At 63.0% G+C, this 14,753-nt stretch overlaps 1 protein-coding gene across 2 annotated transcripts in view; it reads right to left on the bottom strand.

Moving 5' to 3' along the window:
* Positions 1-3,373: 3,373 nt before the first annotated feature.
* Positions 3,374-14,753, bottom strand: part of TRMT44 (tRNA methyltransferase 44 homolog) — a 30,060-nt gene continuing 18,680 nt past the window's right edge. The window contains exons 9-12 of one of the 2 annotated variants that reach the window (XM_086705547.1): positions 12,832-12,902; positions 12,494-12,645; positions 10,198-10,314; positions 3,374-4,306 (exon numbers count right to left, since the gene is read on the bottom strand). In XM_086705547.1, coding sequence (XP_086561673.1) covers positions 4,077-4,306; positions 10,198-10,314; positions 12,494-12,645; positions 12,832-12,902 — 570 coding nt within the window. In that variant the 3' untranslated portion in view covers positions 3,374-4,076. Of the gene's footprint in view, positions 4,307-10,197; positions 10,315-12,493; positions 12,903-14,753 lie in introns of both variants that reach the window. The other variant, XM_086705548.1, reaches the window with a different exon arrangement.

The raw sequence follows: 14,753 nt of genomic DNA, 5'->3' as shown, positions 1-14,753 counted from the left end.
GGATGGGGCGCTGCTCCAGCACCACCGCCAGTCTGAGCTGACGCGCCAGGGCTCCCTGTGCGTTCTGGAGAGCGCCACCGCGTGCCCAGTGCCAGCATGGCCCGGCCCACCACACGTGCTCTGTATTTGCTGAGCGCAAGGGCAATCTCTTAGCTCCGACCAGGAGTGTGCCCCAGCCATCCTGCGGCGCCCCACCCCCACCCTCTGTCCCAGCCAGCGAACGTCCCATTCCCCGCACTGGGCGGACGGCTCCGGGGGCGGAGAGCAGCCCCGCTGCCCTTCACCTGGATAAATCACCTGAACGAGAGGGGGCTGGAGCCCTGCCGCCAAGGCCGCTGTGGCCTCTTCGGATTAAAAGTCCCTAGACTCCTAATTACCCAAGGAGCCCTGGGAGCCAGGTCCCCCCAGAGCGACAAAGGCCGGATGGATTACCGTGTGGTTTTAACTGACCTCCCAGCTCTGTGGCCCCGAGCCACGCACTTGCGCTCCTCACTAGAGAAGCCACGGGGTGGACCACCCCCAGGCCCAGGCCTTGACGCCCTGCTGATGGACGGCATCGGCCACACAGTCCGGCTCCTGCTGGGGCCCAGCCGGCTGGCCCTGACGCCTGCCCTCCGTGCTGCTGCTACATCCCGGGGTCCGCAGACAAGGGTGCCGAGGCACCGCCACCGCGGCCCAGGGCGGGGTGGCGAGGAGGTCAGTGGTCTCTGACCTCTGCCAAAGGTTGAGACGATGATGCTGCCTGGCTGCAACTCTGGAGAAGTCACAGGGCAGGGATCTCCGGACAGGGACGATCTGAGGATGCCCATCCACACACCAACTGAACGCCAACTACTGAGCACGTTGCATTATGGTGACTTGCTGTTTACGGGGACGGGCTCATTTCGAAAGCTGCTTCAGCACCAATGATGGCGGGCAGCGCCAGGGGCCCCGAGGGGTGGGACGGGAATCAACGCCCGGCCGACTAAACCCCAGGTGTCCCCTCCAGTCAAGGGCTTGCCGGGTTTGAACCCTGACCCTGGCAGCTGCCAACCATGACTTCCCGCAAGTCGTCCAGCCTCTGGAGACAGAGCTTGCTCTCTAGGGCACCAGGTGACCCACGCGCCACAGGGAGGCGGGGCTTACACGCGACAACACGCGGGCTCCATCAAGCGCCAAGCATGACAGGACCCGAGAGACTCACGGGGCAGACACTCCCGACCCGGGGCCTTCCAGAATTCTGGCCTCGCTCACTGGACCCAGGGCTTCGTGGGGGGGTGACCCAGGTCGTTCCAAACAGCCATGGTAACCGCTTCTTGAGCTACGGCCATGCTTGCGAGAACTGAGCCAGGAGCTGGGACACCCCAAGATTCATCCGTTTTCAATGTACTTTCTCGTGAGCTGCCTCTTCCCTAAGGACGGAGCCCACGGGAAAAGCACCCCAGGGAGGTGCCGGCCAGAGCTGAGTGGGAGGAGGTTAAAGGGCGCTCTCGGCCTCTCCGGGCTGGGCTGTCATCCCCCTGCGCGGTGACCCTCAGTGGACGGTCACCCCAGGAGGAGAGAGGGACAGAGACGCAGTGTCGCCTTCCAGTGCCCTTTGAGGGGGTGAAGGGTCTTCGACGGGAAGGGTGGACGGGGGCCACCTCCAAGGTGGGAGTGGACCCCTGCCATCCGGAACACATGGTAGGTGGAGGATGGAGAGGCTGGGGATACGTGGAAGATGGACCACCTGACCCGACCAGAGGCCCCTCCCGTGCCCACCTCACCCCCAACCCTGCACTGACTGCAGCCCACAGCCTCAAGTGCACCAGACTCCTTCCCACCAGAGCACCAGGCTGTCATCACCCAGCCCTCAGGACGCTCGGGTCAGCCGCCGTGCCATCCCCGACCGCCCCATTGCTAGGTTAACCGCTCCGAGTTCCCCAGCGCCCCTCCTCTGTGGCAGATGGGGTGAGCCGGGCTCTGGAGAGGGGCGAGGGCGGAGCCTGCCCGGGCAGAGGCTGCTCTCTAAGGGCATGACTGCCTACCACGCACGGGGCAGAGGGCTGGGCGCCCGGCCCGGTTCACCTCCACCGCTTGTGAGGCACTCGCGAAATCCCATGTTCCGGCACCTGCTGAGCTGTCCCCCTGGCGCGTCCTCGGAGCAGGCCCAGGCCGCCGCCGACAGCAATCATCTGGCCACATACCCCCGCAGACGCGCGTGTGGTGCGCCTGGCGACCCCACAGTGAGCGTAAGGCCTGCCGCTAGTGGCCTGGGTGGGGGCACCGTGGTACTCGTAGCCAGTAAGAAGTGGCAGCTGGAACCAAGAGGCTGGATCCAGGGGACGGGCCTACCCAGGCATCTGTGCCGTCCTGGGCGGCAGGTAGGGAGTCTGTGAGGGGTGGTGAGTCAGCACAGCACCCGGCCTGGCAGGACCCTTGGACACCCACCTCAGGACAGGGGTCTCCCAGGGCACCCGCGAGAGGGCACCCCCTGACCCCAACGAACACACGTGGCGGAGAATGCAACCTTGGGATTCTTCAGGGCGAACTGTCTGTCCCAAAACTTTGGGGGGCGGCCCATTTTCCCAAGGGCACCTCACCCACTCTGGGAGTGGCAGCTCCGGGGCTGGGGACAGAGGCACAGACCACAGAAACCGTGGCTGTCGTGGTATCGCTCCCTCACGTGGTAATTAAAGCGGGAGCTGCCCCCCTGGCCTGGCTGGGGCCACCCGCCTGTGCAGGGAGTCCCGGGCTCACGTCTCCCTGTTAGGTGCTCTCCTTGAGGGAAAGGAGGCTGCTTCGGGTCTGATCCCACGGCAGGGAGGCCGGGATGCTCGTCTTGACGGGAATCGTCCCGCACGTGCCAGGCAGTGAGTTAAGGGAAATCTCAACCCACTGGCCTCACTGACGAAGGCACCTCAGCTCCGTGACAGAGGCCAGAGACGGGGAGGCTGCGGCCCCAGCGCTGGGACCCCGGGCCTTTCTCCTTCCACTCTGCCAGGCGTGACTTCCCACACCAGGCAGGCATGTCCTGCCAACGCGGCAGGAGGGGACTCCGCCTGCACTGGCCAAGCCCATCAGAGCCCGGGGCGGGGGGGGGGGGGGGGGCCGTCACCATGGCCGCTCAGGCCACCCAAGAACCTCACGCAGGGAGAGGCTGGGGGCGGGAAACAACGCAGCCCCCTGGGCCCACTGGACGCCCCTCCCACCCCTGGCCAGGCCGGCCAGGCCCTTCCCGGGCTGCACCGAGCTGAGGCACCGCTCAGGGAAAGGGAAGAATTTACTGTCGTTGCCACAGGCGAACCGCGAACACCCACACGACGAAAGGCCACCAAGGTACATACGTACACTGTGCGAAAAGTGAGCGGCAGGACCGTGTGTGTCGATGTGGCCTTTCACGTAAAACCAAAAATAATTTTAAACACAAACACGTTGGATTTTTTTCCCAGAATACAAACAATTACTAACAGCGCTTGGGAGAAAACCTAGCAGGGAAGAAAGGGCAGGGGCAGTTTCTGCCTTTCTGTGATAATTCTGTTTTCTGGCCTTGCTTTGTATTCCTTAGGGTTCTTTTTTCACGTCACCCAGAGCGACCTAGCCAAAGAAATGAGGGCCGTTTCTTGCTCTCTGTACCTAAAAATAACCTGCACAACCATGTGCTACAGCTTTTCCAAAATACCAGCGTGGTGACCGACCCCCGGGGCAGCTGAACTTCCAGCGCAGCCGGGGGCGGCAGGAGGGCCGCGCTCCGTGGGGCAGGCCGGCCGTCACACAGGAGGAGTCAGGCGAGCCGGGACGGGGCCCCTGAGAGGGCCGGGCGGCCAGGCACTCGCCCCACCTCCAGAGCTAGATGCGACAACAACTCCCGTACGCTCTTCCCCAGGTCAAGGTGCCGGACGGTTAGGGGCGACCTCGTTCACAACGCAGACCCAGCACTCAAGACGGGGTGGCGGCGTTGAGTGTCTGTGACACGGAAGGCCACGCTCCGGCGGAAATCCGGGGGCCGCTCACCCAGCCAGCTCGACCTGCTGTCCCCAGAGGGGCCGGCGCGCTCCCCGCGCCCCGGCCCCCCTCCCCCCACCGCGCCAGGCCTGCACTCGCAGGGCGGAAGAGGCTCACAGAACCTGCTTCCTCCTAGGGGTCTGGGCCGGCCGCAGCTCCTCAGGCCCGTGGGCAAACGGACAGCAGTCCGAAGGCAGAGCGCAGCCGTCAGGGTGGTGGCTGAAAAACCAGCACAGGCGGGTTTTGAAAGCTTCCGAGAAGAGTCTGCGTTTTGCTTCCGGCTGCCGCTGCTTCCGGAGCCTCTCCTCTCTCCAGTCGCGAAGGTGAACTCGCCCGCTCCGAACTGTGGTTCAGGACAGAGAGAGAGACACGGCCCAGGCGTTACCCTCCAAGTCCACCAGCTCGCCGGGACCGGTGCTCACAGAGCCCGACTCTGGGGCGGCGGCGCCCCAGCAGGGAGGAGACCAGGCGTGGAGATGGCGAGCCAGGCCGCAGCCCCGCCCGACACCAGCAACGCGGCCTACAGGGGAGCACTGGAGGCAGAGCCCAGCAGGGAGGTGTGAGGAGGCGGCCGAGGGAACAGGCAAGGAGCGAGGTGGAGGTATGCCAGGGCGAGGGCACCTGCAGGGACCAGGGTCAGGGGTCAGGAGCCGTCAGGAGGCATGAGCTGCTCACCGGGGGCAGGGGTCACCGGGGGCAGGGGTGAAGGGGCATAGGGAAGCTGAGGGTCTGCTGCTGACAAGACCCAGGACGTGACCACAGGGGCAAGCGGCGGGGACGGCAGCAGGATGGGCCTGTGGGAAAGGAGGCGGAGCACTGGGAGCCCGCAGAGTGAGAGCGGAAGTTGGGGAACTACGCTGCCATCTGTCCCGGAGAACCTCACCGCTGCGCGCGAGAGAAAACAAGCAAGGTCCTTTCTGGGCAGGCGAAGAGGAGGGTTTGCTGGTGCCCCCATAACCGGAGCCCCCAAACACAAACAGCGGGTCGGGGAACAGCGGGTGGGGGACAGCGGCCGCGTCAGCAGGGATTCAGAGGCCGGCCTGGAACGCGGGGGGACAAGGCCCCAGCAGCTGACCGGGCCCCGCACCGAGCTGCCTCCCGAGCCGGTCAGCACCACTCGGGCCGAGACTCCCCACAGGCTTTCAAGGGGCCTTTCTCCCCCAGACGCCGGCAACTCCACAGAAACACGGCCAAAGCCGCTCACTGCATCCTGGTTTTCTTGGAAGCTGTGAGACCACTGGAGACAGAAAGGCTCAGGGAGAAATAAAAGAAGCCTACTGAATAAACCTGGCTCTCCAACCGCTAATGAGACCGTGAGAGCACAAATTAAAGCTCGGATTTGCTTTCAAATCACCTCGTGTGATTGCAACATGTCCTCACAGACTGCCGTGTATGAACCATTTGCCCTTAAAGCAGAGAAAGGGCTGTGGAGAGGCGCCTGTGTACGGAGGGGCTCACTGGAGGGACTCCTCGTTGCGGGCAGCCAAGGGCACCTACTCCGGGCCTGTCACAACTGTCCCCCTCCTCGGAGCCGGCCTCCTGCCTGCTCCCCACAAGGCTGATGCCTGGGATCGGTCCGGGAGCTCAGGTCAGGGAAACGTCACTGGGATCCGCTGAATGCTCCCACAGCCGAATGCCACGGCCCCAAAGCATGCCCCGAAGGAGCCTTGGAGGCAAGACTCCCACCAGATGCCCGGGGTGTGGACCCCAAAAAGCAAGGAGCCCTTGGCCCGGCCCAAAGGCTCAGATGTGTTCAAGAGAAACCTGGGGGAGAGGGAGGGGCGTGGGCCCCGCCTCCACAGGGGTCCCTCCCCTGAGGACAGGCTGGCTCCCGACAGGCGCTCCACAGTGGTTTGGTGAGTTAAGAGGGCACGCAGCCGCATTTCTGGAGCAGGGTCAGGGGAAGCGGGGGCCCAGCCAGGATTTCTTTCTTTTTTTTTTTTACGTTTATTTATTTTTGAGACAGAGAGAGACAGAGCATGAACGGGAGAGGGGCAGAGAGAGAGGGAGACACAGAGTCAGAAGCAGGCTCCAGGCTCCGAGCCATCAGCCCAGAGCCCGACGCGGGGCTCGAATTCACGGACCGTGAGATTGTGACCTGAGCTGAAGTCAGACACTCAACCGACTGAGCCACCCAGCCGCCCCTTCCCAGCCAGGATTTCTAAGGCCCGAGGAGCGGGCACTGATGACAGAGGATCGGCCCTGGCACAGGAGGGCGACACGCTCCCGCGCACCCCCAGGACACAGGGCGGCTCCCGACACCCCCCTCCCATCCCGGGTCGGCCCGTGCGGGGCACCTGAGGGCGCTCGCGGCCCTGGCTGCACACACGCTCCAGCCAGCCCACGGGTCAGACCACCAGCGGGATTCCCCACATGGAAACACGCCCCCGACGCCACCACGGAACCCCAGGAACAAGGTGCGCTCCACCCAAGCTCACTTATCCAACGTTTGTTTCCTCCCGAAGCTTCGCTTCCTCGGAACCTACTTACTGGTCCACCCCCTCCCGCTCCTGACAAGCAGACGCTGCCGACATCAGAACGCTCCGGGGAACGGGCTGTAGACTGTTCCCAAAACCCCCATGGACGATCTACCGGAGCAGTGCCCTGTGCTCAGGCCCTGATCACACGTGCCTCGGGTGGCCAGTCCAGCCTCAACATTCAAGACTCAGGGCAAGTCCTAGAACTCAGCTGCGGCCACATGTTCAACATGGTCGGCACCGTGAGCACAGGCCACTCAGTTGGTACCACGCCCGTGACACCCCCGGCAGGCCTTCCTGGCCCCTGACCACAGCACGCACCAGGCAGGCCTGGAGGTGGCTTCCTCCCATGGCGCACGGCGCCGGAGGAACTGGGGGCATCCAAAGTGGATCCGACCCCTCAGTCCCATAAACACCACCAGAGACTAGCCACCCTGGCTTAAAACACCCTCAAGAAAATAAGATAAAATAAAACATCCTCAGAGATAAGACTGGCCTCAGTGCATATTTTCGGCATGACTGCAAGCAGAATGTTTACTCAGAGCTCAGCCCCGAAGCCGCCTACTTGGAAGCATTTCCAAAAATAAACGTGCCCCCCGACGTCAACTGCACAGAAAGCGATGGTATGCATGCATATTTATAATGGGAAAAAAAAAGGTACGATTCACGAAGGCAAACAAAACAACGCACTGGGAAAGACAAGAGAGCAGCCCTTCCCGGTTACGATAAGTATTTTAATTGACAAAAGCCTCGTGAAACAGCAGATTCCAGGCCGCTGGCCAGAGCTCAGCTGGAGCAGGAACTGCCAGTTCGGGAAGGGCCGCCCCGCTCCCCGCTTCTCCACCCCCCAGTGGGGCTGCCCGTCCCGGGGCCTCGGCTTTCGCAACCACTCCAAATATGGGGCCTCCAGCACTGCTTACGAGGCCTGATGCCATCGTGAGCATTTCCCCAGCAAGGTCAGGCCCAAACGAAAACAGTCTAGCTCCACAAGGGCAACCAGGCCACCCAAAGGCACTGCAGGGGTGCACACCCGAGCTCTCCCATGCACACGTAGGGGCCGCGAGCACCCCAGCTCTCCTATAGGGACCTCACACACTGGAGCTCTCGCATCACACGTAAGGGGCCGTGCACACCCGAGCTCTCGCCTGCACACACACAGGCAGGGAAGAGAAGGTGGCCGTACTCAACTCCCTTAGGCTGGGAGAGGACAGAAGTGCTTCCGTCAGCTGTGGCCACCTGCCCCGAGTCGCCACCTGACCACCCTCCTTGGCAGCAGCACAAAGGTGGGGCTGTGGGGACTGGCCCAGATCCTGGGGCTCAGACAGCTGCCCGCATCCCCCTCAACAAGGCCCGAGGGCCTCCTCTCGTCCTACCTTGAGCTCTGCTCACAATGGCACCGCACGGACTGGGACTCCGGGACGCAACAGTCTGCCCCCAGTCACCACCCCCTGCGAGGAAGGATCGGGTAGGCGTGCCCTCCTCACGGGGCTACCTTCCCTTCTTCATCCTGAGACATGGGCTCCCAGCTGCTTCTCAGGCTACGGAGCAGCCGGGCCCATCCACAGGGAGCTCACGGTCTATCCAGTTGAGGCAGTGAGGTGACCGAACACGGGAGGCCGTGTGACAGAAGCTCACGCAGACTCTGGGAGCCCAGAGAGGCAGGACTGGGTGGGGCGGACGGGCAGCAGTTTAGGGAAGATGCCTGGCTATGGTCCGGAACTATGGCTATGCCACCAGAGAGGCCAGGGCCTGACGTGGGGGCGGGAAGCAAGCAGGCAGCCTTGGCGGGGGAGAAACAGCATCGTGACAGACACACAAGCCGGGGAGCCATGTGGGGGGGCCGGAGGGGGGGGTGGTTAGTCTGGCAGAAGCGGGTGGGGCCGGGGCGGGCAGGAGGCAGGCAGGGAACGCCCTCCAGGAGCCCCACCCGGCAGGGGAAGGTGGGCCCGGGGGCACGTCGGCAGCCCCTGCCGGCCTGGTCTTCTCTGGCCCTCACGTCCTCAGCACGTGTTCCCGCACCTCCGCCCGGAGCCACCACTCTGCACATCAACCTGCCATCTGCAGCCCCCTGCACCCCTACACCCGCCTCCCAGAAAGGAGCGCGAGCCCACACCAGCCCTTCGTGGGACACCTCACGGTGGAAACAGAACAAAAGCTCCTTCCACGTAGGAAGTCCTGAGGAGCCGGACGCTGCGCCGCGGGGGGGGCCTGAACAGGGCCCCGCACTTGGCCTTGAGGCTCCGGACACGCCACAGAAGAGGCACACAGCCGGCGACGCCGCAGCTGGACGGGGGGTCGGCCACGCGGGGTCACCGGGCCCCTGCCGCCACAGAGGCCAGACCCTCCCCACGGCGCCGCCTCCCCCACCCCTCCGTCATCACACCGCAAGCCTCCTCCTCCCCAACTCAGAGCCTTCGCGAAGGCTGCTCCTGGGCCTCCTGACCGAGTCCCAGCCGAGATGTCCTTTCCCGAGCACAGCCTTCCTGACTCCTCCTGCACAAGCGTGCCCATGGCACTACGGTGGTGCGAAACGCCACCACCTTCAAGGCCACTGGCTGAGGCACTCGCAGGTAAGACAGCAGGCAGGCCGGGACGCGCTCTAAAACGCTTCCATAAAGATCAAGGGAGGAAGGAGATCTCAAAACAAAATATAACAAGGTATCAACCATCGTGACGATGGAGGTATGTTTGCAAACTCGAAATAGGGGCACCTGGGTGGCTTAGTCAGTTGGGCTTTAGCTCAGGTCATGATCTCACTGCTCGTGGGTTCAAGCCCCATTTCGGGCTCTGTGCTGACAGCTCAGAGCCTGGAGCCTGCTTCGGACTCTGTCTCCCTCTCCCTCTGTCCCTCCCCTCCCACTCTCTCTCTCAAAAATAAGTTAAAACATAAAGAACACTCCAAATAAGGGAACTTCTTTTAACGCCAAGCACCCATGCGAACGCTTGTTCTGTGTCCCCACCCACCCGGCCCCCCCCCCCCCACCCCCCCCCCCCCCGGCGTCAGACCGCAGACCCCGGGAGGCAGGGACAGCAGCTGCCCAAGTGAAAGAGAGCAGGCCCTGGGCCCTCGACCTCCCGACGGTCCCGGATGCCCGGAGCCCCAGGGCAGGAGGGCAGTGCCAGCCTTGCTCCAAGGGCACCGTGCACGCGTGCCGCCAGGGGAGTGGGCAGGAATCGGGGGCTCCCTCCTCTATCTGCCCAGGGCCCAGCTGGGACCCCGGGACGCTTCCAGCCTGCAGGCGGCCAAAGGCCAAGGCAATTAGCAACTCCCCACCCAGAAAGTCCTCCAGCGGCACGGAGCCAGCAGGCTTCCGGACTTGGTCTTCCTTCTGTGTGAGGCGTGAGCACTCACACAGGCCAGGTAAGGCCAGGACTGGGGGCGGGACGGCTGTGCCCGACGGGACCAGAGGGAATCAGAGAAGAGGCGTGGCTAATGTTCCATGGGGCAGAAGACGCTGAGGCAGGCGCGGGCATCCACCTTCCTAGGAATCTCAGACTCCTCAAAAGTGAGCTTTACTTACCAGAAAAAGCAGCGGGGGGAGGGAGGTGCCTGGGTGATTCGGTCGCTTAAGCGTCAGACTCTTGATTTTGGCTCAGGTCGTGAGATCGAGCCCTGTGTCAGGCTCTCCTCGCCGAGTGTGGAGCCTGCTTAAGGTTCTCTCCCTCTCCCTCTGCCCCTCTCACTCGTGTGCCCGCACTCTCAACAAAAAAAAAAAAAAAAAAGGAAGAACCGAACCTCAAGGCTCAATCCCTTTACCTTCAAACACCTGATGGTTGTTTTTGAGCAGCGTCTGCAAGCCTCCACATTCCCGCTTCAGCCTCCGCAGGGTCTCCCCGTCCAGCTCACTGGCTACGTCCGCCAAGGACAGGCTTCCTGTTGAAAAGCGGGTTTCCCCGACACCAACAGAAAGGCTGTCAGGAGCCGTGAAACCGGCTCGCCGCTGGCCCTGCGCACGGCTCTGGTTCCGTCCGCTCCAGCGCCTGGCGCACATCGGCGGGAGGGACCGCGGGCAGAGCCATCGCCACCGGAGATGCCGGGGCCGACCACCCGCCAGGCCCGACACCCCAGGGCTTACCTACTCCCACCCAACGACTCTGCAGGAGCCCCCCCCACAGAAAACCAGCGCTCTGGCTCGGCCCAGCCCCGGGCACCCAGGGGAGGTGGCCGCCCTGTGGCTGTGATTCCACCTACCAAAGCCCAGCCGACCTTCAACATGCCCCTCTCAGCCGCCTCAAACCCACTCAGAGCAAGCAGGAATCAGCTGGGACAGCCCTCCTGTCCCTCTTGTGCCCCGGCCCTGCACACGCTCCCGGACCCTGATGCTCACGCGCACTGCTCCGCGCTGCCTCCCAGTTGCTCATCCTCAGACGTGCACGCGCCTTGACCCAACCGTGAGGGCAGGGACCACCCCCTCCTGCCCTGTGGCCCCTCAGCCATGCCCTGCAGAGGGCAGACCCCAGACTGAGATCACTCAGGTCCAGGGGTCTGACCCACTCGTACATCACACAGGCACAGGCTGCAGAGGTCGCTAAATTCCAGCACCAAAAGGCGAGGGGACCACCTTGGGCTGAGAGGCCAAGGGCACACGTCCAACCTCAGCGGAGCGTGCTTCTCCCGCAGGGCAGACGGGGCAGGCACAGGGGAGGAGGGACCACCTCAGGCCAGCCCCAGACCACGGAGACCCAAGAGGCGGGGGGGGGGGGGGGGGGGGGAGGGCGCACCAGCCCTGCCGGTGTTTCTGACAGGCGGGCAGGCCCATGAGCTGAGGCCCGACGACCAGAACCGCCTGCTGTCCAGCCCAGAGCCCAGGACAGAGCCGTGGTGCTCACGGCTGGTGCGGCCAGCGCCTCCTGAGCTCAATCAAGCCCAGAGGACCCAGCAGAGGACAGGACTATCCTGGGGTGCGAAGGCCAGGGTTAGGGTTAGGGTTAGGGGAAATTTGCCCGAGTGTCTCTGTGGCCCCTGCCCCCCCTGCTGTGGCTCCCTGCCCTTCGAGGCCTGGCCAGAAGCACCCGCCCCCCCGCCCAGCTTGCCCCCGCCTCAGCAGGGCGCACCGGGAAGTGAGGTGCCAACCCACACAACGGCCACAGCCCCTCAGGGCTTGTGCACGGTTCACGGACGGTCAGCAGCTGGAGTGGGGAGTGGGGTGGGGGGTTCTGGCCAGGACGGCCACCTCATCCCTCGAGAGGCTCTTCTGATCAGACACCACCAGGGTGGGGTGACCCACAGAGCAGAGGAGGTGCTCCGGGCGCTGCCGCGTGGCAAGGTCACAACAGCCAGGGAGGCCGAGACGGTGAAGACACCAGGCAGGATGTCACGGGAGAGGGAGCCCGGGCTCGCCGCCTCCTCCCTGGCCCCCCACCCACGGGGCCAGCCAGGCAGCAGCCCCCCTGACGGGCTGAGGGAGGGCTCCTCCAGTTCCTCCAAAGACCTCAAAACCTCACAGGCAAGTCTCAGGTGCCGTCAGACCCAGCCAGCTCCACAGCGCCCTCTGGTGCCGACCGCCAGCGTCCCGGTCACAACTTTACAAAAATCATCAAAACCCACGCTTGGCTCCTTCTCTTGAACACCACTCGAGAACAATCAGATGTCATTTTGTCCCTTTTATCATGTCCGATTTTTGCCATTTGGGGGATTTCAAAGAGAACTACAGTAACAAACCACATCATCTCCAAAACGTTATCTTATATTCGAGAGGACAGCACGCTTTTCTGGCATTCAGAAACCTGCTTCCGGTTTAAAGAATTTCTTTAGAGGGAAAATGAGTGGCTCTGCACCCAGAAGCCTGGACACTTCCGTAAAGGTTGATCACGGGTCCAAACACTACCGCTCTGCTCTCACCTCCTTCTCCTTCCTCGGAGGGAGCGGAGTCCCTTATGTTAAAAGGAACTATAAGAAAAAATCCTAAACCAGTGTGTAAGTGGTCTATTATCAATATCTCTTCAAAATACATGTAATCAAAAACAACCACAGGATTCCAAGTTGGTCCCAAAGGAGGGCCGAGCCACTGCCCAAAACCCGGCAGGCACGCGGCAGGGTCCCGGGGGCCTACCTCCTCGGTTCCAGGCCTTCAAGCTCCCGCTCGGAGAACTTCCTGCACACGGCCGCTCCGCATCCAACAGCAGGTGTCCCACTTGCAAAACCACCTGGTCAACAAAGTCTCGAGGGAGGGCAGCGCAATTCCTCACGCGCTCGGCTTTTTCTCTAGGGTGAAATCCAGACAGCCAGAGTCCGGCGGCCCGGGCCTCCGCCCCCTCCTCGGCGGCCCCGGCGTCCAGGGCCTGGCGCCCGTGGGGGCGACCCGCACGTGCCACGGCGGCCCGGGGAGGAGGATGGGGAGGCTCCCGGCCGGGCGGGCTCACGGGGCGGCCCTGCCTGCTATTAATGTACCGGGTTCTCTGCTCATCCATGAGGGCTTCTCCGGTGGGGGGGTATGTTCTGCGTTTCCCAATGAGACAAACCTGCATGTGAAAAAAGCAGAGTGTTTTACCAGGATCCCGTGGCAAGTCACGTTTTCCATTCGCGTCTCTCGTTCTGCGGTACAAATTACGTTCAAATTTTAGAGGCTTATCGTGAAAGAAATGCTTACTTTAAAAGCCAATACCAATACCAGTGTCCCAAATAAACCAAGAGCCAAAGCCCACGAAGAGTCTCGCGGCTCGGACACTCAGAGACCTACGAGACACGTACGAGTCCACGCGCACCGAGCTCACAGCCGTGCCTGTTCTGAACACATCGCTCGTGGGAGCCTTCATCCGGCGCCCCCTCCCTCAGGTGCAGACACGGACGGCACCCAGAGCTCTCAAAACGGGACGTCCCTCTGTCGACCTTGCCAGAGGGGAGGCAGCACTTGGCACGGCACGGACGTCCGTTCCGTGCACTGTCCTTCCTGCACGTCCACACAGGATGATGACGGCTGCCCGCGCACTGGAGCCCCCAGGCAAGGACGCCGCCCTGAGCACGGCATCTCTGGACTTCCTCCTGGCCACGAACCACACAGCCAGCTTACGGGCAACGAAAGACAGCGAATCTAACTACACGAGAGCCGCCCCTGACCGCTCTCCGGCTCTGCCACCTGCCAGAGGCATGATCCGGGGCCCGTTCCCTGACGTGCCGGGCAGGACCAGTCCTCACCAAAGAGCTGCCACCTGTGGACACCTGCTCTTGTGTTTGCCCCCAGAGCCACAGGGTGACGAGAAAGCTGAGGCTCAGAGAGATTAAGGACCGGTGCGTGGTCTCCAGCAACTAGTACTGGAAAGACCAGTGCAAACACCCACCCGCGTGACCCAAATTCGAGCAGTTGGCAGAATCGATCCCAGCCTCAGCCGGGCGGTTTGCCAAGGCAGAGGGCATTTAGGAGAAGGACATCGTGGCTCTGAAGCAGGGTCCCCAAGAACGCTCTCACGGTGACGTGAGCAGTGGCAGCATCGGCAGCAATGATGTACCTGCGGCCATCGTGGGCCCCTCTCGGCCACCACGGAGCCCTTAGATGAAGGCACCGTTCTATCTAGTCTGTGAGACGAGCCCAGGAGGGCCCCCCCTCCCCCCGGACAGACGAGAGCACGGATGCAGTGTGCAATGTGCCCCGGAGTTCACGGCCAGGCAGTGCCAGGGCCGAGAGTTCACCTAAACCTGCCCTGGATCCTTTGTGCCACATCGAGCGATCAAACTCACGATTTGGATATGACGGGTTTCTGTGCTTTGCTGATGGTAAGAAGCCTGACAGCCACAGAGTCTGATAAGAGGAAGCTACTGACATGAACACAGGCTGACGGTGGCACCTCCCTCGACTTCTCCAGGGGACTGGCCCGCTGGCAGGGTCACAGGGGGCACGTGTGCTGCGGACACAGACTGTGGCAGGGGCGGCGTCTGCCTGGGCAAATCGCATCGCAGGTACGTCGGAATTACTGAAGCGTGGAACGAGACATTGAACCGCTCTGAACCTGGAACCAAACTTCAGGTTCGCCCGTGACTGGGAAACCCGAGGACCCCGGAGGTGGTGGGCAGCCTCGGACAAACTAGCTTAGGACGTTCCACACGAGTCCAGCCGATGCCCACTCTGGGAAGGTCCCCTAGGGCCACTCACGGTTTCTGGGAAGGAAATGAGGATTCGGTGAGGGCTCCCTGCAGCGCTGCTGCGGGCCTGGGGAAGGAACTGCCAGAAGGCCTTCAAAGCGGGGGTCACGGGGACAGAGCGAGCCCTCTGACCCCCACCAGCGTCCGAGATGCCGGAATCGGCACAGGCTTTCAAACATCACGGGGTCCCCTGTGGCTCTGCGACACGGCCCCGGACCCTCCCCCCAGAGACCAAC

This window comes from Puma concolor, chromosome B1 (assembly GCF_028749965.1).
Source record: "Puma concolor isolate L17-30 chromosome B1, mPumCon1.1.hap2, whole genome shotgun sequence".
Classification (NCBI taxonomy): Eukaryota; Metazoa; Chordata; class Mammalia; order Carnivora; family Felidae; genus Puma; species Puma concolor.
Note: the sequence above shows the minus strand (reverse complement) of the source record. Positions and strands in the feature narration are given on the sequence as shown.